This window comes from Acyrthosiphon pisum, chromosome A1, assembly GCF_005508785.2.
Source record: "Acyrthosiphon pisum isolate AL4f chromosome A1, pea_aphid_22Mar2018_4r6ur, whole genome shotgun sequence".
NCBI lineage: Eukaryota > Metazoa > Arthropoda > Insecta > Hemiptera > Aphididae > Acyrthosiphon > Acyrthosiphon pisum.
In genome coordinates this window covers 118,590,449-118,616,757 of record NC_042494.1, presented here as the reverse complement: position 1 = coordinate 118,616,757, position 26,309 = coordinate 118,590,449, and the positions used below count along the sequence as shown (strand labels likewise).

At 26.2% G+C, this 26,309-nt stretch overlaps 2 protein-coding genes across 2 annotated transcripts in view; one reads left to right on the top strand and one right to left on the bottom strand.

Annotated features, from left to right (window-relative positions):
* Positions 1–26,309, bottom strand: part of LOC100160365 (probable serine/threonine-protein kinase nek3) — a 244,102-nt gene that overhangs the window by 166,400 nt on the left and 51,393 nt on the right. The gene's annotated exons all lie outside the window — the stretch shown is intronic.
* On the top strand, positions 4,799–13,176 carry LOC100169243. Its single transcript, XM_001943863.5, has 26 exons — positions 4,799–4,930; positions 5,932–6,070; positions 6,403–6,493; positions 6,564–6,675; positions 7,181–7,275; positions 7,406–7,480; positions 7,547–7,645; positions 7,720–8,165; positions 8,316–8,406; positions 8,668–8,776; positions 8,842–8,942; positions 9,014–9,085; positions 9,182–9,274; positions 9,365–9,678; positions 10,148–10,238; positions 10,309–10,420; positions 10,827–10,921; positions 11,067–11,141; positions 11,217–11,315; positions 11,384–11,805; positions 11,955–12,045; positions 12,121–12,229; positions 12,295–12,395; positions 12,467–12,538; positions 12,635–12,727; positions 12,812–13,176. Exons 2-26 carry the CDS (start codon positions 5,933–5,935, stop codon positions 13,099–13,101), a joined length of 3,486 nt encoding a protein of 1,161 aa, XP_001943898.1. The 5' UTR covers positions 4,799–4,930; position 5,932; the 3' UTR covers positions 13,102–13,176.

Sequence of the window (26,309 nt, the reverse complement as noted above, 5' to 3'; positions counted from 1 at the left end):
TATCACACGACAACACACAGACGTTAGGTTCATTGCTCAATATTTGACTTTTTCTATAAAATGAATATTGTATTTATAAATAGGATGGCCGGTGGACGTCTGTTTTATTAACATGGACAGAAAAACGCCGAAACCCATCATATTATATACATGAACTACGTACACTTTATAATAAAATATCATACAAATAATACACATTTTCATTTTTTCTATTTACGGGAAAGACAGAAAATACATAAAGTTATTTTTATTTGCATAACTGTTATTGTGTTTTATATTTTTTCAAATAATAATATCATCCAGATCATCAGATGGTGAACAGTAAAATAGCATCTTTTTTTTAAACGGTTTTGTTGAGATTTCAAATGAAACAAAAGTACTACAAATATTCAATAAAATCTATAATAATATATCATATAAGAACCTTAGAACGCCAAAAAAGGTTCTGAACTCCATTCAAACTTTACAACGTCATCGAAATAATATTGTGTTTGTTTATTTTCTGTGTCATGTAAAACTGTAAAAGACACTACACGAAAAAAATGTTGTAACCAAATATAAATTCTCGTTTGTACTTATAAAACAAAAACGTGTAATGTTTATGATATAATATATATGCATGCAAGTGCAATATTATAACAATAATATACAAACCAGAAAATTGAATATAAAAACGGGTGCGTTAGGTAATACATATTTGTCAAAAAACAAGCTGTTGTAAATGCAAGTATAATGACATAATATAATATATTATTAAATAGTTACCTATATATTAAAGAACATATTATACTTTAAATTTAATAAGCAGTTAGACGCACGTACATGATATTACTGCGTAAACCATTAAATATATAATAATATTATGATTTATATGATGAAGATGGTGTAAAAATTTAAATCCTTTGTAAACTTTTGACGTAGATATCCATTCATTTATAATAATAAAGAATGGTAGAGACTAAATAAAGTATATACATACTTTGCAATGCAAAGTGAAGGGGAATTATTATTTTTAACTTAAAAGTTATGATAAGTAGGTACCTAGTTGAATCGCATTTGAAAAGTGATTTAAGACAATAATTAATACAAAAATGCAAGAAATGTATGATATACTATTATAAAATGTGAAGTAAAATTAAGTATGTATAATATATTATAATTTTCAAGATCTATAAAACATAAAATCTTAATCAATTAAGTGTTTCCAAACATATTATATAGGTAATAAGAATATATTATTAACGATTTAGTAACACATAATCTATGATTATAAACCACGCATTTGGGTACATCTTTTATATTTGGTACCTATTAAAAAAAATTATTATTATTATTGAATAACAATTTTTGAAATATTATTGTAAAAATTAAAAATAGGTTTTATTAGACAGTGTCGGCATTTAAAAACTAAATTTCTCAATTTTCTCAAAGGTGAACTGAGAAATATAATTTAATACCTTTTCAAAATTTATCTTAAGTTAAAAAAATGTTATCATTTATTTCACTGTAATTTTATTTTTAAATGTAGGTATATAATTTTTACACTATTTTGTTATATTTATATTAAAATTTTATTCGTACCTAATTAGTTATCGTAACTAACGTTTGGCATTTATATTGTAATACAATTAAAAATTACAAAATGTATATTGATCCAACATCCAAATGTCAAAAGTTGATTTTTTTTATGAAAGAATGATTTTCTTGATGTTACAACATTACTATATACGAGTACTGATGTTTCTTAATATGATAATTTTTTTGATAAACCTGTTTTATTAACTAACAATAAATTAAATCTAAACATTTTGTAAGAGTCAATTCAAATAATTACATCAACCATGTAAGTAAAACATCAAATTTGGATGAACTGTAATTGAATAGAGCACCCCTTTGTTTTTAGTGCCTATCAACCCTATCATGCATTAAATGTATAATGAATACTATATATAATAATATTAAAACAATTACACGACTACTATACCCAACATAATAAAAATTAAAAATGGAAATTCTAGAAATACCAATAATACTTAGAACAATAAAAATCTAATTTTTAAAGTAGAAAATATAATTAGGTACATTCAACTTTTAATGAATGCATTTTTATAATCAAAGATATAGCGTGTTTACTGATAAAATATATCGTTGAACAAAAGCTTCTTCTTAAGATCGAAAAATGTATTGTTTGATAAACAATTGTTTAGTACTTTGGTTACTAATTACTCAAATTAGTTTGTTAATTAATAATGTCTTAAAACTACTGTTGGATGTTAAACTCACATAAATGGTTAAATGTTAAAAATGTACAATTTAATATTAAAAACACAAAAAAAATATATATATTTAAGCTGATAGACACTAATATAATACCAGCATTAATAATTATGATTATTATAAAAACCTTATGAGGATAGGTATTACGTGCAATTTAATTGTGCCACAGAACTACTAGAATTACATCGTCAAATATAGACTTCATAACTAAATATTTTTTAGACACTAAATCGATTTAGATAATGACATATTGTTTTAAATTCATTGATTCAAAATAAATCGATTGCCAAGTAAAACAAACATATAACATTATTGTATACATAACTATTATGTGTGAACAAGTTTTTGTTTCATGTCAAAATACTTTTTAAAAATATGTCAATCATTAAAATAAAAAGGGTTTTTTAATATTATTTATATTGTTATATTTATTTTATCGTCATGGTTGATTTTTATACAAACAAAAATAGTTCTCATGTAAAAGCTAGTCAACTAAGAAAAAGATAATTAAGAAAACCCAATAATTATCTATTACGATAATATTTTTTAAAAACCTAATGCTCTAAAAATACCATCGTTATTGACCCTTTTCCATGTTTAATGGTGCTTATTGAGAAGTTGTCTCGATTAACCAATAGATTGCTACATTTTAAAATAATAACAAATTCCAATAGGTTCTCCAGTTTCCGAAAAAATTTCATTATAAACGGATATAAATTATACAGAATACATTACCTAAAATTTAAAATATTACCAGCATTGTTTAAAACGCGGGGAAATCATGTTATGATGAAATTTTTTTTTTAATCAGCTAAAAAATGTATGTAAAAAAGTATTATGTATATAATATCTATACGTTTTTCGTTTAATGATGTACCACTATAGGAATATTCCGGAAGAAATGTTCCCTTAATATTCTCTACCTCTCGGGGAAATTAAAAAAAATAGTGAATTATACAAGTACCTACGAATAGAACGACAGAACTAGGCAGCTTAAATAATTACTATAATAAAGTGGGTAATTATTTAAATTTCCATATTTACACTGTCGACTGAAATTTAAATGTATAACTTGAATTAGATATTTTTTGTAATGTGATACAAAGTAAATACGTTTTTGGAACTATCCAAATTAAAGTCTATTCCTATTCTCCTGTAATATTTTAGGGTATAAAAATATTTGTCATCTTGATAATTTACAACTTATACCTAAGTTTAATTAAACATTAAAATATATGAACAATATTTAATAAATTATAATATTTTCTATAAATTCCTGGTGTTTGGGATATCTCCAGGAATATTTCCATTAGCTAAATTCTTGGGAATTTACTCATCACTAATATCGTTAATAAATCTAGATGTGATTAATATAAGTATATTATGCTATATTTTCTAATGGTAATTTCTAATTAGTGACTAATCAATGTGTTAGTAAAAGTAATAATCATAATGACATAATCTAACCTAAACAAGAATTGGAGTTAGTGCAGTTAACGTTAAAATTATAGCTTATATATTATATTCATTATCCAAAACTTGTGTTTAATTGTTATTGTTCGTGTTTAAGCATTATTGTATAATGCTTGGTATTTTAGATATTCGTGTACTTCAACTATCTCAAATTTTTAATTTCCTTTATTTTGTCTACATTTGTGTTTTTTTCACCAAAAAAACATTAATAATTGCTTTTATATTTCAAGCTATTATTTTTATTTCAAAAACTGATACAGAATACCTACTATATCTGTAGGTATAGGTATTAAAATGGTTAATGTAAGATATCGAATATTGAACATTATATGGTTAGGTTATAACTTTTTATTCACAAAATAAAATGTAGGTAAGAAACTTTAAAATCGTTTATCAATGAATTGACGATCAATTAAATCAATCATTTAAATTTACAAAAATAAGGATCTTTCATTTAACAGTTTTTGTTATTTTGTTGTAGCTACCTAACTCAAAAAATATTCACCATAGGCCATAGGGACTTTTCACCATTAAATTATTTTCTAATAAAATTTTTATAATTTTAAGTGATTTATACTACTGGTGAACCAAAGTACACCGATCTTTACACCACTAGTCACTACATTGAACTTCTCAATACCAAGCTCCACTCGAATGTAGAAATCTACTAATTACTAATACGATAAGCTGCATCCTAGGTTATATCTATATAGAACTAAAATTGTTATTATTGGTTGACCATCCATTTTCTTTCAATTAGCAATTACATATATAACATCTAAACAGTCGAAAAGTCACAAAGGTATAAAAAAAAAACCAAAAATGTAATGAGTTATAGAATAATGAAAATTTAAAAATGTATATTCATAGCAACATATAAATATAAAAATAAAATGCTACAATATTAAATTATTTTTCTTTTTCATTTTTAAAATGTACCTATTGAACAAAATAGGTGTTTGTCATACATTTTGCTTTAGTAAACATTCATTAAAACAAATTAAATAAAGTCACAGATCATATTTTCATTTTGTAAACCCACATGTTGACATTGATTGATTTTGCAGTTTGTATAAAATAAATATTTGCTAAAGTTTTCGACTATAAATAAGGGGTACTAACACACCTAGAATCAACTTTCAGTTCGTCTTGTTGGGAACCGGTCAAAGGCAACTAACAGGTAAGCTTTTGTCAATATAATAATATACTGTTTAAAACTTTATTACAAATATTTAGAAATACATATTGTATATAAAATAATAATACTATTTTATTTAAAATTTGAGTTGAGTACTTAAATGGTTTTTTTCTCATCTAGATACCTAATAAAATATATCAGTTATCTAAACTAGGTATTGTAGTTTGTTATGAATATAATAAATTATATTAACTAGGTAATTATCTAGATACAATCATTTAATAGTCTTTCGAAATACAATAAACCACGGTCATATTTGTTTGTATAGTCAATTAAAAATATAAATACAAGTTAAAACGAACATTTTATTTTACCGTTATATCTTAATAATGATTTATCTCGATCAACAGTAGATTAAAATCTAAACATTACGATTCTTTCAAACAGTATTGTATCATGTATGTAATCACACCATGTATAAATAATTTTGCAAATCCTTAATATTATGATTTTTTTTTCAGTTATAATACATTTTATTTTCAATTTTTTAAAATAAAAATAGGAGCTTGAAAGTTTAAAAGCACCAGTTTTATTTAAAAATTGTATTTACAATATAGAAATATTTATCTTATGGTACCTATAATTATGCCATTTTCTAAGAATACAATATTTTTATGAAGTAAACTAAATTAGTTTTTACTAACTTCGGGATCGTATAAACAATATTTCAATAAAATATTCACTATAATTTACCGATCATAAATGATAAATTGAAATTAATTTATTCGGAACAATTCAATTAGTGAATCTGTATGGATTGAAAATAATTTCAACAATAAAATAGTTGAATTGTAATTTCAATACCTACTCAATATAACAACAATCATTGTACTACAGAATCCATTATACTATAAATAATATTAATAGGTACCTATATTGAATTACATTTATTATGCACTAATGTTGAAATGCTAGGCCAGATAAACAAAAGCTTATACACTATTTTATAAGTTATAAATAATATATTACGTTTACATTATTAGGATGAGGTCTGTACTGATTCTTTGCGTTATTATTGCTGCTGCTGTGGCATGCCCAGTATCAAAAACAAAAGATTGCTCTTGCGGTCTGCCTAAAATATGTCCTTCAACGTGGAAAATTAAGACATTTGATTCCCAATGCGTAAGTAATAAAAACTCTGTGAAGAAGTAATAATAATACATATTATTGTAAACATACAATTTATATATAAAATACAAAAATAGTATTCAAAGGTCAATAACTAATAATAGTAGTTTATGTTCTCCATATAGCTCCATTGAAAAATTACAAAATTGTTACAAATGTATGATATATATATATATAAACATAATGTTTTACCAAAACATGAATACATAGGTTTAATTGAATATATTATAAACAAGGCTATGGAGAAACTTAAATGTTTGAAAAAATGCATACCACTTGTCATATTTTTGTTGTAAAACATTTGTAATTCATATTAATATTTCCAGGAAACATTAGCATTCCAAGGAACATGGTTTTTACAAATGGCAACACCAACATACATTGACCAGCAAAACCCATTAAAAACCGGGCTGTTCTGTATGTAAAATTTAATTATTGAACACTTATTAACAATATTTTAATTTAAATTTAAATTCTTATACAACAGGTAACAGTTATCCTTGTACCAACAATCAACTGATATTTAAGGATACCACACCATGTGATGATACCGATTACAACACTGAATACGAAGTGATTGATTCGTCATACAATATCTAGTGAGTATTATGTATATCCAAGTTGAAAGGCAAACAATTTTACAGTACCCGATTATTGTCAATTTCACTATATAATATTCAAGGTGTGATAATAGTGTGATATTATGAATTTTTAATACACCATGATTCATAACTACAGTGATTAACGGCATACTCTAAGAATTAACTTGTCAAAGAATTACACAGACCATATTCTCAATCTGATAATTAATTTGATGAATTTAACTGAATTGAAAAAAGAAGGAATAACACATTTTATAACTATTTAATAAAAAATCAACAAATTTGTTTGAAAATATAAACCTATCCAAATATTATTAGATGTATTTAAACATTCCAATTATAAATTACATTTTTTACCGAAACAAAATCCTGTAAAATCTTTTATGTTCTGATTTAGAAAATGTTAAATGTATTTTACATATTATATGAACATATTAATATATTATACAATGTTATACATAATTATATATTATAAATTATAAAATAATTTGTTTATTATTAGTACCCAATGTACAGAAACCCAAATAGCATTATTATGCCCAGCGTATGGCAGTTCCAGCAAATATGCAATCTTTAATGTCGGTTCAGAAAAATATTGTAAGTAAATCACAGTTAATCCATATTTTTATAATATAAATGCTTCATAAACTTAAATAATATCATTGGATTTTGTAATACAAACAATAATCCAATTACACACAAAATGATTACTAAATTACATTTTCAGATACAAACCCAATTGCCGAAAAATATCCATTTGTTGACAAGGATTTATTCAGACATAAGATCGGCCAGGGTAGCTGTAAGTTCATACTATATAACCAATAATAATAACGACTAAACTCATAAATTTCTATACTTATTACAGGTGAGAGAGAATACACAGTCGCTGTAATCGGTGCTGATGACTGTTGGAAAGAGTATATGGTGTTAGTCGTTATTAACCAGTATGACAACTTCTTTGGCGGTAAGAATTAAAATAAATATTTTCAACTAGGTACTTCAAAATAATAATATATAAATTATAAAAATGTATTTCAGGAGATGAGTATATTACTTGGGTATTGACAAGAGATGTTAACCCTGATTGGAGTACTTATGATAAAGCATACAATGATATTAAGGGAAGTGGTCTCTGCCCTAACTATTTGGTAAGTGTTGATCATTCGTTTGAATCAATGACAGGACCTTCAATGGCAGTACCTTCAATGGCACCAAGTGTGGCAGTACCTTCAATGGCACCAACTATGCCTGGTGATGTCGATAGTATGGTACAAAAAACGTCTGTCTCTACAACATCAGCAACAAAATCAATTAGTACCGACTGTGGTAGTACTGTAACTTCATCATCCACTTCAACAACTACGACATCGACTGTGATAATTGATAAAAGCTCAGATTTCTCTAGTATTTATGACATCGGACCGTGTGATTTATACAGTCCATACGAGGGTCTCCAAATCTACAAAAACCTGGATAAAGAAACAGTAATAATACATGTTTAAATATTATCAACTATTCTGCATTTTAACGAGTATCTGTGCGATTTGTTCGTGTTGCAATGAACGATCTAATATATTAATTTAAAGTGATTTATTTTCAAATGAAATATTAACAATAGCACTTACTGTTCACAGATTAGACGTGCCTTTTCTGGAAATTATTACATGACCCAAGCTACACCTTGTTCGTTTTACGATACCCCCAAATCAAAAGTAGGATTATTAAGTAAGTACCTAGTTGGTTTTTTTTTTTCGACTGCGGTATATTATGAATTAGGGCTAGTATCGATTTACATAGATTTAATACATTTATTTAATTTTTACACAACATACATTTATGTATATTTTTTACAACATAAATATTAATAATAAACCCTATACAATTTTGTTTCTGATATATAGATAAGTCAAAATGTTTTGGTTTTCAGGCATATTGTATAATTTGCTCTAAAAACAAATTAATATTTAATCATGTCATTGATTTTAGATACGTGTTTCCCTGCATGCGGTATGCAACTCTGTTTTGATGATGCATCAATTGACGATTGGGATTGCAATACTCCTCGTATGGTTATGGATCGTGGTTACAATATGAGGTAAACTTTGAGGTTATGTTTTTTATTTGAAAATGTAATAATAAATTATGTTAATGTTATTTTAGGACCGGTGAAGTGCATATGACGAGAAGCTATATTTCTTCAGCCTATTCTGACGACCATCCATTTGGTACTGTCACGTATGCATTCCATTCTGAGGGATATTGTAAGATCTAAAATTCTAAGTTATGTGAACTTATTGATAGTAATTTATTTTTGTGATTTGATACCTTTTAGATGATGTACCAATTGATGAAACAGATTGCCTACCATTAGATGGATTGATTTGCAAACCACCCTCAGATATATGTAAATATTGCTAATTTATTTTAACTATGAACTGAAATATTTCTCTTGAATTAATGGCGTACATTATTAATTAATTAATTTTAAAATATATTATAGACAAGAACCAAATCATAGCAAATATTATTGGATACAAAGACAATGATTACTTAATGTTTTGCATTGCAAACCGATACAAGAACCCGCTCTTTCGTTAGTATTTAGACAACCTACAATTTTTATGATTATTAATTTTGTTGTGCTCTATTTGTTTTATACCTACACTTTATTTTTAACTTTCAGCAAAAAAGCAAGTACCTCTAGTCTATTGTTATACCAGAGAAAGAATACCAAGTCAGGATACTATGAATAGTATCACACAAGAAATGTTGCGTTGTGGACTTAACCCAAATTACTTGATGAAAATTGATCAGTCGAAAACAATTGAGGAAGTATTTACGTTTGATAAAACTTATTATGAATCAACAGTGACCAGTACATCTACGACCAAAAGTGTGGTTTCCACACGTGGACTCAGCATTGGAAGCTCTCCCCTTCAAGGATTACCTTCAATATGTCCACCAGACTGGAACGTTAAAACTTTTGACAATCAATACGTAAGTATATACGTATGGGTGGTTGAGGGTGGTCTTTTGTAGCAAATTTGATCTATAGTTGGTATTTTTGAATTTTAAAATTGAAAATTCCCAGTATTATTATACAAAATAATGGTAAACATTTAGGAATGATGGTTACTTTTACGGAAAAGTAGTTTAAAAAAAAATCTAAATATTTATATTTGCATTTTCTTAACACAATATAAGTCTAAAACTATTTTGACACTTTTGATCTATTCATAAACATTTTTGATATTTTCTATAAATGTCAATAAAATTGTTTTCGCCAATTCAAAAAGATGAAGATTTTAATACAAGGTTCCTCAATAGTTTTAGTATTCCAATTAAAAAATATCAAAAATTGGTCATCAGTCTGTCTGGTATCAGTCCATATAATTATACGTCTAAGCTAAAAACATTTTATTATCTTTTAAAATAGTTGATTAAGTTATTTAACATTTACATTTAGGCTACCATTGCATTCCAAGGAATATGGAATGTACAAATGACTACACCAACATATATAAATGGAAACAACCCATTAAAAACCGGGCTATTCTGTATGTAAAATATTATTATTAAACATTTATTAAAAATATTTAAATTATTGTATTAATTTTTATATAACAGGTAACAGTTATCCTTGTACCAACAATCAACTGATATTTAAGGATACCACACCATGTGATGATACCGATTACAACACTGAATATGAAATGACTGATTCATCATACAATCTCTAGTAAGTATTAATTATATATTTATATTCAAGTTGAAAGGACAAAAAAGGTTATTAACCCAATTGTTGTCACTTTAACAAAGTAGGTAAAAAGTAAAAATAAACTTATTAAAGAATTACAAGTAGGTAGGTACTATATTTCCAATCTAATAAATCACTCAATGAATGGAACTGAATCAAAAAATTAAAAAAAAAATAAATTGTGTAATTAGTTAGTAACAAATCAACAATTTTTTTTTTAATTTTTTGAATATTATTAGAAGTATTTAAACATTTAAATTATAAATTATATTTTTATCAAAACAAAATACTATAATATCTTTTTTGTCATGGTTCAAAAATAGTATTTAATGTATTTCACATATTTTATGAACATAGTTATATATTATAATAAAATATTTATCATTAGTACCCAGTGCACAGAAACCCAAAAAGCATTATTATGCCCAGCGTATGGCAGTTGCAGCCAATATGCAATCTTTAACGTCGGTTCAGAAAAATATTGTAAGTAAATCACAATTAATACATATTTTTATCATAATACTTTAGAAATATTTTTTATAAAATTTAAATAATATAATTTGTTTTTGTAATAAAAACAATAATCAAACTATTGCACAATAAATGATTTAGTAAATTACATTTTCAGATAATACTGCGATCATCGAAAAATATCCATTTATTGACAAGGATTTATTCAGGCATAAGATTGTCCAGGGTACCTGTAAGTTAATATAATATAAGCGTTAAGCAATAATAGTAACTTCTAAAATGATACGCATTTCTGTTTTTATAACAGGTGAGAGAGAATACACAGTCGCTGTAATCGGTGCTGATGACTGTTGGGAAGAGTATATGGTGTTAGCTGTTATCAACCAGTATGATAACGTATTTGGCGGTAAGAATTAAAATTAATGTTTTTCAACTACTTAAAAATAATATAAAAATTATAAAAATATATTTCAGGAAATAAGTATATTATTTGGGTAGTGACGAGAGATGCTAACCCTAAATGGAGTACTTATAAGAAAGCATACGAAGACATTGAGAGAAGTGGTCTCTGCCCTAACTATTTGGTAAGTGTTGATCATTCGTTGGAATCAATGACAGGACCTTCAATGGCACCAAGTGTGGCAGTACCTTCAATTGCACCAACTATGCCTGGTGATGTTGATAGCATGGTACAAAAAACATCTGTCTCTACAACATCAGCAACAAAATCAATTAGTACCGACTGCGGTAGTACTGTAACTTCGTCATCCACTTCAACAACTACGACATCGACTGTGATAATTGATAAAAGCTCAGATTTCTCTAGCCTGTATGAGCTCGGACAGTGTGATTTATACAAAGATATCCAAATCTACAAAAACCTGGATAAAGAAACAGTAATAATACATGTTTAAATATTATCAACTATTCTGCATTTTAACGAGTATCTGTGCGATTTGTTCGTGTTGCAATGAACGATCTAATATATTAATTTAAAGTGATTAATTTCAAATGAAATATTCACAATAGCACTTATCGTTTTCAGATTAGACGTGCCTTGTCTGGAAAATATTACATGACCCAAGCTACACCTTGTTCGTATTACAATAGCCCAAATTCGAGAGTCGGTATTTTAAGTAAGTTCTTATAACGCTTGCTTATAATTATGTTCTTGACTGCGGTAAATGATTACGCAATTCGTATTACTTTAGATACGTGTTTCCCTGCATGCGGTATGCAACTCTGTTTTGATGATACGTCAATTGATGATTGGGATTGCAATACTCCTCGTATGGTTATGGATCGTGGTTACGATATGAGGTAAACTTTGAGGTTATGTTTTTTATTTTAAAATGTAGTAATAAATTATGTTTATGTTGTTTTAGGACCGGTGAAGTGCAATTGACGAGAAGTTATATTTCTTCAGTCTATTCTGACGACCATCCATTTGGTACTGTCACGTATGCATTCCATTCTGAAGGATATTGTAAGATCTAAAATTCTAAGTTATGTGAACTTATTAATAGTAATTTATTTCTGTGATTTGATTACTTTTAGATGAGGGACCAATTGATGAAATGGATTGTCTACCATTAGATGGAATGATTTGCAAACCACCCTCAGATATATGTAAATATTGCTAATTTATTTTAACTATGAACTGAAATATTTCTCTCGAATTAATGGCGTACATTATTAATTAATTAATTTTAAAATGTATTATAGACAAGAACCAAATCATAGCAAGTATTATTGGATACAAAGACAATGATTACTTAATATTTTGCATTGCAAACAAATACAAGAACCCGCTCTTTAGTTAGTATTCACACAATTAGATAATACCTAAATGTAATTATCTGTGGACAATTCTGTAGTACAGTTTTTTGTTTGTGTACACAGGTTCGACACCAGTAAACCAAGTCATTGCTTATACAAGGGAGAGAGTTCCAAGCAAGGAAACTATAAAATCTATGACTCAAGAATTATTGCAATGTGGTTATAATCCAAATTATTTGATCAAAATAGATCAGACTATGTATATGGATGATGATTACGTATTTGAAAGTTCATATTATGAATCACAAACTTCATGTTGGAGTAGTAGTAGCAGTAGTTGTAGTAGCAGCACGAGTAGTTCAACTACTATTTCATCTTCGTCGAGTTCGTCTGTTAGCATTTCGTGTGATTAATTCATTTAAAACAATATAATATAATATGTCATTACAGTCAGTTTAATAAATAAATAAAAATATCATGCATTATTATTTTGTGTTATATTTTTATTGTCTATCCGTGGCCAGCTTTCTTTAAGTGAATAGGTTTTACAATGACACAAAAATCATTACGATATTTAATACTAAAAGTGGTTACTTACTTGTAGATAAATTGATAGAAACTTGAAACATTACCCTATTATGACTCTTTCATTGAACAATAAATGTATTGGTTTATAACGTTTATTGTTTATAGTGATAAATAGTAGAAAAAATGATTCGATTTTCAAGTTTGTGGTTTTTGATAGCCAATTAGATCTTAATTTTAATACTTTTGAGAGGTCAACATTAAAAATACTCAGTATTTTTGGAAATAATTGAGAATTACAAAAAAAATTAAGGAAAAACGTTCATTTTTAACAAACCGGTTTCCTTCGTCTCCAAAATCAAGTTAGATTCTTATATACGGTAGCTGGTTAAGTTGAATTATCATTATTTGTTTATTATCATATTTGTATATAATTAATATATAATAATATACTTTAGAGGTTTCAAGTACCTACCTACCCATGAATTATATATTTAAAACATAACACGAAAATCGTCCTTCTTTGTTTAAATATCTAATTTTGTCCAAATTTGAACACAATATAACTACAAAAAAACTGGTTGTAAGAATTCCCGTTTTTATTTAATTTTTTTTTTTTGTTTTACCAGGCGCTTTTAAAAAATAAAAACTACTAGGAATTTTAAATTCATAGACTCCCCGATGCACCAACTATATTCACTTTCTCACCGGAAAACATACTGAAGTTGAAAATCAAAGTATTATTTTGACTATCTATCGTGTACACAGACACAAAAAATTAAAAAACACACATCGTTGTAAAATCAATAAGTACCTACATTAATCGCTCAGCTCAGAATCTAAAACAAAGTACCATTTGTACTATTTTTATCGTTCTAATCTTTTAAATTTTTTACTTTTTGATCCTATTCGTGTAACAAAACCAAAATGATAAATATTAACTCTTCAAACGAATAAATTAATAATAATATGTTGTATAATTTAATAATAAAAAATAATAAACTTCGTATTAATATCATTATGATGATAACTCGGTACATTATAATAATATTATAACAAATAATAATATTGCAATGTTTGTTACTTAGAGCGACCTCTATCGGATGAATAAACAACGTTTGGTTAAAAGCTGTACGAATAGAGTAATTCGCGGTGTCGTATATCTGAGTTTATTTTTTTCATAAACTTTATATTTATCAAGTGTAAGTTCACAATGAAGTGTTTACTTCTTGAAACAAATAACAATGGTCAATAAGACAATAAGTACTCACAATAAATTATGATTTTGAATTTCTGAATGAACGTATATACAGTTATTGTTGAAATCAACTACGTATTTATTTATATTATTTTCAAATCCTCTAAAATAATTTTCAAAAAATTAAAATTGCATAATATACTATTTATATGCCTACTTTATAATTTCGATTGCAATGTTTAGTGTATGTCACCAATATATTTTATAATTTCTTCAGTCTTGGATAGTTATTATTAAAGTTAGCGAGGTAGGCACATATATTATATTTAAATTTAAATAAATATGTCCTATTATATTAAGTAGGTACTTGGGTAACTAAAATCACAATGAAATATAATATAATATATATGATGGCCAAATGTACAATTATTACCTACTTGACTAAAACGGTATGTATAAATAATAAATTATAATATTATAAACACGCCTAAACAACACGCAATTATTACTGTCTTGAAAGCAACCTTAATTGTTATATCGTTGCATTTGGATGTCATTATGTCAAGTCTGAGTGGAGCTCAGTCAAAACTATGCTTACTGAGAGTTATTGTTTTACTGTTTTCGCTATTCAGAGAATTTTTTTCTACTGATATAAAAAAAAATTATCACGTGGACAAAATTAACAATTTATAATATGTGCTATACGCCTATACCGCCCGATGAAAACAGTTAAAGAAAAGAAAGAACTCCAGTTTTCGCTTCATTTTGAATCGAAGATCTGTATATACAGTGGAAGATACAAAACGGGGTGTAACCTTACGTACCCTTGGGCCATATTTTTTTACGTAATTCGAAATACATATTCTTTAACTGTTTATATGATGGTTGCAATATTATTATATGCTAGACATGTTTTCCGGCAGTAGAATTTCACATACTAAAAATCCCTCATAAATACAATATATTATAGTACTGATACCTACAACACATAAATATTTTGAAAAGTTCTCTCCCCTCCCTCTTGAACAACCCCTGGATCCGCTACTGTCTATATGACATATGAACGCCTCAATATAGAGGTTACATAAAATAATATAAAAATAGGGAAATGTAGATTTATTAAAAAGAAAAAAACAAATATTATATATTAAAATGTGTCTCAATTATAAATGTTTTTGTTTTATACATTTTCCAAGCTATAGGTAAAGGCCATAAAAATTACAAATACTTATAATATGCATCGTTACGGTATTATTATTAAAATAGGTACTATAATTAGAGGAACTAACATCATTCAAATATTTTTGATTTGGGGATAGTGGATACTCATCACGCTATACTTTGGTACCTATGCTATACAATTAACCACACATTTTGGAAAATATCAACTTTCAAATCATAAAAAAAAAATTGTTCATATTTTAAATAACAAAATAATGTTAAATTGTTAAATATATATAGCACGAAGAAAATTGAAACATAGATATTTTTTTCAATATGTATTGATTACTTGCTACTAGCGACTAGTCTTCTTTGATTATTTCCATGTACCTATGTATAGTAAGTTAATAATAATATGATGTAGGTATTCAGTATTGTATGTATTAAGCGTAATGATGAACAGTGCGACTTTTGAAAACATTTCATAACGTCATACAAAAACCTAATGATTTGATTTTTAATCAAGATCGGTATCACCATTATCCGACACTTACATAAGGATTGTTTTAACTACCTACCTAGTAGATTTTTGTTGAGATGCAGAAAATAGTAATACATTATAGGTGCTTAATTTAAATAGTAATTATGGTCTCTTATAATATCTTATTAATGGTGGTTCACTGGCTCAGTGATTGTGATCGTACGTTAACTTAAAAGGGGAAACTTTTTAAAATATATGATAAATCGAAAATTGAAGTTATATTTATCAAGTATTTTCCCCTTAACCATAAGCCCATAAACTTACTTTACATAGGTACATGCCATATCTACCAATACCAATATAAAGTTTTAACTTATGCTTACTAGCAATCACCAATTAATAAAACATAGTATATTTTATTAATACACACATTTGGTTTATTATAATATGAAATTATACATCAAGCATTTGACAGCATACTTCATTAAATACGCTATTTGGTCAAACACAAAATTGCTATTCAGGAATAAAAATATATAAGTATTCTGACAGTCTGACACCTATGACCTTTACGAAGACATAACATATTGAGGAGAATATGATAATTAATTTGCAATGAAATTTATATAAAAGCGCCTACGCATAATATATTATGTTATAAACTTATAAATGATGATTACATTTTGAACTCTCGATTATTATATAGAAAAAATATAAATATATACAAATTTCAATAAAAAAGTCGTGTGTTTCCTTATATTGACTGTACGAAATCAGTCTATAGAAAAGGCGATGGTTATGTTAGTATATGAATATGGTAATAAAATATAATAGGTAGGTGCGATGCAATAGAAATCGGGAGTAAAATCCAATGTTAAAAAATTATTTTGTGAACAAGCCACTACAATGCCCAGGAGACATGACGTTCTTGTCACAATCCATTCAGCATTAAGCTTGTATGAATGTGTTATATTTTATTCATATCGTGGGTCATCTTTCAGTGGCGTGTCATATAAATGAAGCAATGTGCAGTCGTATGTTATTCGATAAGAGAATTATTAAAATGAACATTAATACAACGAAGTAACACGCTAAAACTATATTCAGATAATATAGTGGGGTGCCTATGCACATATTAAAAAAAAATAGCCCGAGCACTGCAACATTTTATTTTAAGGCCCTCATACGTGTATCAAATTTTATATTTTCACTTTTTTTTATTAAAACCTAAGTAATTGTTTACGTTTCAACAACTAAAATCATATAAATTATATCATCAAATTGTATGTTAATATTGCTTTATTTAAATTAGTCTAAGTCATCATAAACAATATTCCTAATGTAAAGTGCCATTTTATAAATGAGTTATTATTATTTCAACTATATTATATATACTGGCCAATTTTTCAACAAACTTTACTTTTTATTATGCAATAAGGTCTGTGCTTTGTATTTTTAATAATTAATTTAAAAATATAATTTCTCTGATGTCAAAGTTAAAAATGTTAATAGAACCTTTAAACATTACAATGCGAATATTATGTTTGCGTGTAACTGTACTCAATAATTAGAAAAAACTGATAAAAAATAACTCAACAATTCAAAGGAGTATTTTTATTACCTATCCTACATTAAATTAACTAAGCTTTTGGTAAGATGTATTATTAAGATGTTTTCATAAACTACACAAATAAAATTTTAGATAGACTGTACAGTGTACACTATAACACTATAACGAATATTTAAGAATATAATAGATATCATTTTGAATAAGATATACCTACTTGCGGTCTACGTTCATTAATGTATAATTATTAAGTAATTAATACTTTTTATTTTCATAATGCATTTAATCCAAGTTAAAATAAACTTTAGAACGGTCTTGATTAAAATAATTTATTATTAGGTACTTAAAATGTTTAGATTTTTATGTCATTGCAAAAGTATAACGATGGCGTATTTAAATTTTTATTACGGATTGAAAATGCATTATACTTTATAATTTATATTGAGATGGTTGTGCTTGTATTTTTTTTCGTTTAGAATAGAGTCCTTGCAAAAAACACTACATAGAAAATCACTCAAATTATAAATGTTTAACTTTTCTAGGCAAGTCGAGTAAAAACATTTTAAACTGAATCTATACAAAATATAAAACTGGGTATAAAGTAAAAACTATTGCGTGAACAACCATATTTTGTATCAAACACATAAAAGTAACCTAAATACGTCAAACAAAAGATCTGCAGTAGCACGTTTAATAAGTGTGCAAGATTAAAATAATAAAAGTTTAACAAAATACTAAACAGTATATTAGTATATAACTTATGATTTGAATTAGAGCTTTTACTTGTCCATGTCAGCGGCTTCAATAAAAAAATTCCTGTCAATGACCTGACCACATCGTTTTAGTGAAGAGCCTAACCTCCCCTCGTCGGAACAAAAGGTCAGAAGCCTAATGACATGGCCTTATTAAGCAGCAATTTGGAATGGCAGTGACTCATATTATATGTCTCCCTTCTCTACCCCTATTATCATGTATCGACGGGAGATTTTCCTCCCAGCCCTTTAAATAGGACTAAAATACGATTCCATTGTTCGCAAATTCCTCTTATTCGCGAATACTCTGCTCCATTCGTCAAAAACCTGCTGTCAGTGCCAATTGCTAATTGATCCACCAACAAATACATGAATGGGTGTATGGGTTCACTGTTTAGTGTACGTTTGACTAAATTAAAAAAACTTTAAATTGACAAAATATGTTAAATCTATTTGAAAAAAAATCATAACAATTTGACTTAAGTAAAATACCAAAGTTTAATAAAATAATTGTAATTAATCCACTAGCAATTCATTCATTAAACAAAATATATTGTTTAATACTCGAGTAGAATTTTGAGATATTTATTATTACCATACGTCCATGAATTATTTCATTTGGATTATAGAGGAAACGTTTTAAACGTAATTTTAAAAAAAAATTAATTTTTAAAGTTTTCATCATGACTTTTTATTATACCTACCTACCTAATATACAAATTAAAAATAAATTAACTGTTGTATTCTACTCTAAATTAATTACATTTTACATAACAACATTATATGTTATAAGATTATCAATTAAATTTTAGTAACCAAAACTAAAAGTATGATATTATATTTGAATTGTTATCAAAGTAATTTATTTTGCTAATAGTACCTAATATGGTAGTTTTAAATTAATATTTTCCAAAAATTATTAATTATTCTTCGTTAAAATATCTTATTTGACTTAAAATGACTATAAAAAAAACTGACTATATATATTTTAGATTTTTTGGTTACAATATGAAATACATATGAGTTATGAGGAATTTTGTACTACATTTTCAAGTTTTTTGACCAAAGGAAATTTTTTTATCGACATTTAAAGAAGAACTAAAAAAAAATCGAATATGTCAAATGTTTATAAACAGTTCAAAAAGCGTCAAAATATTTTGAAATTGTATCATCTACAGAAAACACTAATATAAACATTTGTTGAACATTACAAGTATTTACGTTGTTTTTGAGTAACAAAAAAAAACAATATGGATTTTATCAAAAACTGATTTTACGTACAAAATCCCGTTTTTCCATATATATATATTTTTTTTTTTGTTAGTTCCTATTATTGGAGGGCTATATTTTGTCGGAAAATATTTTGTTGGAACTGTATTTTGTCTGAAAGTGGTTTGACGGAAACGTATTTAATCGGAACTGTATTTTGTCGGAAAAATAATGCATCGGAAAGTATTTTGTTGGAATTGTATTTTGTCGGAAAAATAATTCGTCTGAAAATATTTTTTTGGAACCGTATGTTGTTGTAATATTGTTGTACTTATATATTTATATTAATATTTTCATCACTCTGTTTAGAATTTGTTTTTAACGCTCATCAATGAAAACTATTGTTAAAAATTAAACTATTATTCTGACTGTTATCTATGTACCTATTACGACTTGACCATTTTTCTCTATTTAATTTGTATGGGTCCATTTTAAACAATATATTATGTAGGTAGTGCATACATAATTTATTTAATTCATAAAAAAAACATACTTAACTTCTGGAATAATAAATTTCCACACACATTATGTACAACTAATAATCTGATATATATTATTTATCATAAATATGTGTGTATGATGTACTTGAAACGTGTCATTATATTCCCTTAACAAATTGATTAAAAACTCAATCAATAACTACAGTCTCCAACTGTCAACCAAAACCGTACTCGTGATAATATAAATAATCACGAGATTTATCTAGTCATTGTAGACATACAAAGATCTAAAATTGATTTCAAACCATGATGTTGTTTAAGGCTTTTGATTAGTAAATAGATGCAATGTAAACATAGAGAAACCCTTACGTGGATTGTCAGTATAATATGCAAATTTAAATTAACTATCAATTTCCTCTATCCTACATGTAACGCGACCAAAGACTTAAAAACAATAGCGTGCAAGGCTATGAAGTTTGAACGAACCCTAATCAAATGTAGAAGTTTTCAGAATGTTTTCTTGGGAAAGAAACAAATTAAAATTTGCAAAAAAAAACCTATTAAAATCTTTGTACTATTTATTATATTCAGAAACCAATGAACAACAACAGTTAAACCAAGACGTTCATTATATATTGTATTTTTTTTTTATTAATTTTTAAGGCAAGGTTATTAGCCTGCATTACATTTTTTTTTTTTTGGTACATTGAATTACAAGTTTCATTATATTACATAGGTTAAGTTAATTACTACCTATTATAGTTTTACATTTTATTACTACATTTATATACTAATATTATTAAATAAGATGACGTAGATCGGTTTTGTTTATGAACTTGATTAGTTTTTTGGACGTCTCGGGTGTGGGTGAAAGAATCTCCGGTAGTTCCTGTTCGATGCGTATTTTATTGAACTGGTGGCATTCGAGGAGGATGTGCTTGACCGTAATGAGTGTTCCGCAAGTAGGACATGAGGGTGGGTCTTCTTTGGCCATAAGGTGTCCGTGTGTAATTAGAGTGTGGCCTATACGTAGGCGGACAAAAATAACTTCGTCTCTTCTGAACATCTCGTATGGTTTAGGCCACAGTAATATTGATTGTTTGATTTCTGAGCTTGTTATCGATACAATTTGACCATAGGTTTTGCCATTCATCCATGTAATTTATATATATTGTATTATATGCATGATGTATATACTATATTATAATTAATCAACAAAAGAATATCAGCTAAAATTATGTAATAAATTGTTAAATTGTTTAGTTTAAACTAATATAATTTGACTTCATATAATATGATAATATTGATATATTTAATAATATTGATTAGTTCATAATGAAAAATGCTTTATTGTATATTAATTTTCATTAAGCTAGGATTCTATTTAATCAAATAATAGCAATAACAATATAGTATTTCCATTATTAGACCATAAAAGCAATATTAGTTAATGCAAGGTGGATTTATGATCAACCACGATGACGCACCAGAGGAAAGTGTAAATCTTCACTGTATCTCTCATTATCATTCTCTAATGTCAGATTGTGTATGTCATATACATTGTTAATCTCTAAAACACTCCAATGAAGTGTAAAGCAACACCCCACAATGGTTGGTGGTCATAAATTTAACACCAGCCACAATTCAAGAGAGAGGTTGAATGTTTTTCACTTCATCAAGTGAAAATAAACGATACGACCATATTATTTTATCAGATAAAACTCGAAAATTAATACTTTATAGGTACCCAAATGTTTATAAAATGTTCATTTATTTATTTATTTATATACGTATTAATGTATTATATTACTCAATAAATTATATACTAATATGTAGTCAATTCAGTACTGTGTCTCATTTTTAAAATGCTTCAACAAATAATTTATAATTTAATTTGTTTTAACTCATCCATTCATTTTTCATTTCCATTTTAAATAGGTACCTAAAATGAAAAAAGTTTATTTTTTATTTTATACCTAGGTTGTAAAAATATTCAATTATTAATTTCTATAACTGTCATATTCGAACGATTCTCGATTTCTGCTTATTAATTTTATTTTAATATGCTTTAACTGTAAATTAATGGTTTATTATTATGGTACCTACGTACGTAATTTTTCTGTATCCAATATTGTCTTGTGAGTTTTATAACTTTTATTTTTTGCTATTTATTTCCTTACGTTCGGTCCTATAAAAAACCTAACCTTACCTTATAACTTTCTATTAAGTAAGTACTCTAAAATCTACGGCTTCCGTCCTTCCCAGGTCTCGGCTCATGGTTAGTGACCTTGTCCAAATCGACAGGTGAGCAGTGACCACATAATCTTCGGTTTGGAGACTGAGATTACCCCTTTTTGGCGAATCATCGAATATGTTATTAATATATTATTTTATCAACGGTCACATGCTCGAACAAATTAATACTAATTGTAATATCGATGCCAAATATTCTGTTGTTAAGCTCACCAATCAGTCTGGTAATTACTCTATAGTAAACTATAAAATATATATTTAATGTGACTTTTTGTTATAATTTATAATACATATTATAATATATTATAAATGATCCTATTTTCATATTAATCATTATATCTAATTTAAATATTTTGATGGCAGCTGGACATGGCTATTAATTATTATATACTATTAAGTTAGTTAATTATAAAACATTATAAAATCTTAAGTTACTTCTACTCGAAAAGTATCTAGAGTCAAAATGAAAATAATATATTATAGGTACAAAACATTATTATTTGCAGTTACCTATTGTATAATATATTATGCTGTATTTAAAATTGTATTGGTGAAATATTATTCCTTACTATTTATTTGGACAATTAATAATTAATTCATTTAAATTAAAATGTAATTACCATTCGATATATCTAGTATAAACAAATAATAATTCTGTTGAAATATTTAAAATAATATATTGTTTAAATTTTATTGCAGATATTATTTTATTTAAATTACGTATTATGATATACCATAATGGTAAGCTGGAAAACCACCATAAATAGACTGATTTGACATTCGCTAATATCTTTAAATCCTATTGACATAAATATAAATCTGTTAATTTTCGTGCGCGAAAGACTGTAACTCATAAATTTGTCAAAGCGCCATGTAATTGAAAATATATGTGGGTCAGAAAATACGGGATATCGATAAACAAAATACTTTTTTATATGAATTTAGATGCGGTATTTATCAAACCATTTCAGGCCAATAAACACATTATAATATTTGATAATCGATAAATTTCTTTTAAAGAATGTGATATGTTATGCTTTTCACAAAATTGTAATTGAAAGAAAAAAATTAATAAAATATTTTTTTTATGTATTCTTATAAGTAATATAAATTTATTATTCTATACGCGTTGATATATATATTATATAATATGTGCATTACATTGAATATTGAAATACACAAATTAAAAATGTATACATATAGTACGATGGAAATGTGAATAAATGTTATTTTAATAATATTCTGAATTCATCAGTGTATGTTTCAAAATCCATGGATTTTACAGATCAACGTTAATAGTAAATAAAAATATTTTTTGAACAAGTATAACTGTATAAGCAATTATTTTCAGATTTTGTATTTATCCTAACAACATAATGAAAGACACATCACACAAACACATATATAAGTATAATCTATTTAAAATATGTGACATGTTTTATCATATTTTATTCAAATAAAAAAATTAAACCTTTTAAAAAAAAATTAAGTAGTTAAACTCGCTAATTCCATTTGTCGCGATAAATGATAATGCAACAATGACAATACGTATGCAAATTGGATGCTATTTTTTTGTTGTGGTATAAAGGGTGGTGCTAGCCATAAGCTGATTATAGTCTCTTATTCTTAGGTCCTGTGAGGGATCCCTTTATCACATTTAATGTATTAAAAGGATTATCCAGATACTGATGAGAATACAAACGGGAATAATTGTTACAAAATAAAAAACTCGAGTTATAAATTATAATACTTCACCGAATAATTCGTTCAACATAATTGTGATGAGGAGTATAGAGTATACTCCAGAGACATAATGTATTCATCAAATTTTTTAACACTTGTATGACGACATAAAGTTTTTTACTAATGCACAAAATATATAATAATTTCTTTAATTTATAACTTATTATTATTTGAAACGAAAAGTTGGATTCTAAACTCACATTTACATTAAATATCTACGAGTACTATTATGTTACAAGACAATTATAACGAATAAGCCGTGGTACTTATAATAACTAATAACATGTAACTATTTGTATTTTTCTTAATCTATGCTATTTAAAATAACAATATTTTTTTTTTTTTAATAGCCATAATTATTTTTTATATATTATCTTAAAAAAATCTACACTCTGTGACCTGTGTCAAGTCATCAAGTTGTCTTATCTTGCGGTTTAAATTGTTCATACAAGATTTATATGGAAGCAATTAAAAGAGAAACCCGATTTACCAATAATAATATTTCATTCTACCTAACATAGGTTTTTTTTTACAGTAGGTATACAATATATTTTAACAGTCGTTTAACCACTATTATTTAATTTTTTATTGTGCAAATATTTTGTATTTTTTTGTGTCATAATAAGGTATTGAAAATAAAATAAACATAATGTGAAAAGTGAAAACAAAACGTTTTATCAAAGTTATCTTACTAGTGAACATAATATAATATCATAATAATTCTTAACGTTATTAAAAAAAAAAAAAATACGATTGGAATAATAAATGTAATTTACTACAGCTAAAATCTTAAAAAAAGTTATATTATTCAATTTAATAGGTATCTTTTTATAAACTTACTTTGGAAATCTAATAAAGCCCAAAAAATAAACATTTCATTATTTTTTCACGATATGTACCCATACAAATTATTATTTATTTTAATACTATTTGAATCAAAAATATTACTTATTTAATTCATTAAACTTAAGACTTTAGAAGGTGGAAGTTAAAAAAGTAGTTAAAAACATTTAAAAGAATAAAGTTTTTTTTTCTCTAATTTCTGAGTATAATATATTAAAATTAATTGAATTTACTTTTATTTTTATTTTTATACTATCATGGTTACCTATGGTAGGTAGTTATTAATTCTGAATATTATTCTTGAAATTATGACGTGAGTACGTGTCATATTCGTAATAATATATTGCGGATGAGTATAGTTCGCTAAATTACTATTACAAAAAAATATGTTTAAAGTTCATATAAAAGGCGAATGATAAAGTTGTACGATTAATATGATACATGCATTTTTATTGTACAACTTGAACTTCGCTTAATATTAACAGATTAATAACATTAAAAAAAGGGATTAATAATAAAGCATTTGCCCAAAATTTGATATTTATTGAAACATTTTATTTTAACAGGAATAATATTTTTAACATCATATGAAAAATAAGATCACCTCAAAATTAATTATAGATACAAAATATTATCATTTTAAAATACCTAAATATTATATGTTTAAAAAATATATAAAATATTATATAAGTAAGTAAAATAATGATTTATAATTTTTCTACTAGATTTTTAGCAAGTAATCAATAAAAAGAGAATATGACTTGTATAAAATGTTGTAGGTATTTTAAATTCCGAACAATGCAGAGAATGTGAAGTTTGATCTACAATAATTAATTGTTTTCGTAGATGCATTTCTTGACACTTAGCAATGTAATACTGAAATGTAAAAATATTGCTTATTATATCTGAATAAAAATCAAGACTATTTGATACGTTTAAGTAGTGATTTTTGGAATTTGTCCGTATAGTTCCCATTTTCCACAAATATTTAAAAATATTACCGCAACATGAAATAATACTGAGAAAATCTCAGAATGTGCCGTTTAAAGCTTATTAAAATCGATTGTATTTTGAATATTTTATAATTTTCAAATTAAAATAATAACCACTACCTACTATACATTTTGCGACTAAGTGAGGGAATCACTAAGATTTCCTAACAAAGTTGGTGCGTCAAATCCACCTTTTTGACTAACAATTTTTTTTACATAAAAATTGTGTAAAGAACGCTTACAATTACAACTTTTTTCAAAGCTGAATCACACAATTCAATTATTGAGCATTTTATATGTATATGGTGGTCGTTAAAAAAACTCGACATGCCGTAAGAACGGATTCCGTTAGATTTTCGCGAACGTGCACGGCGAGAGCTGATTTATTGTCAGCAAC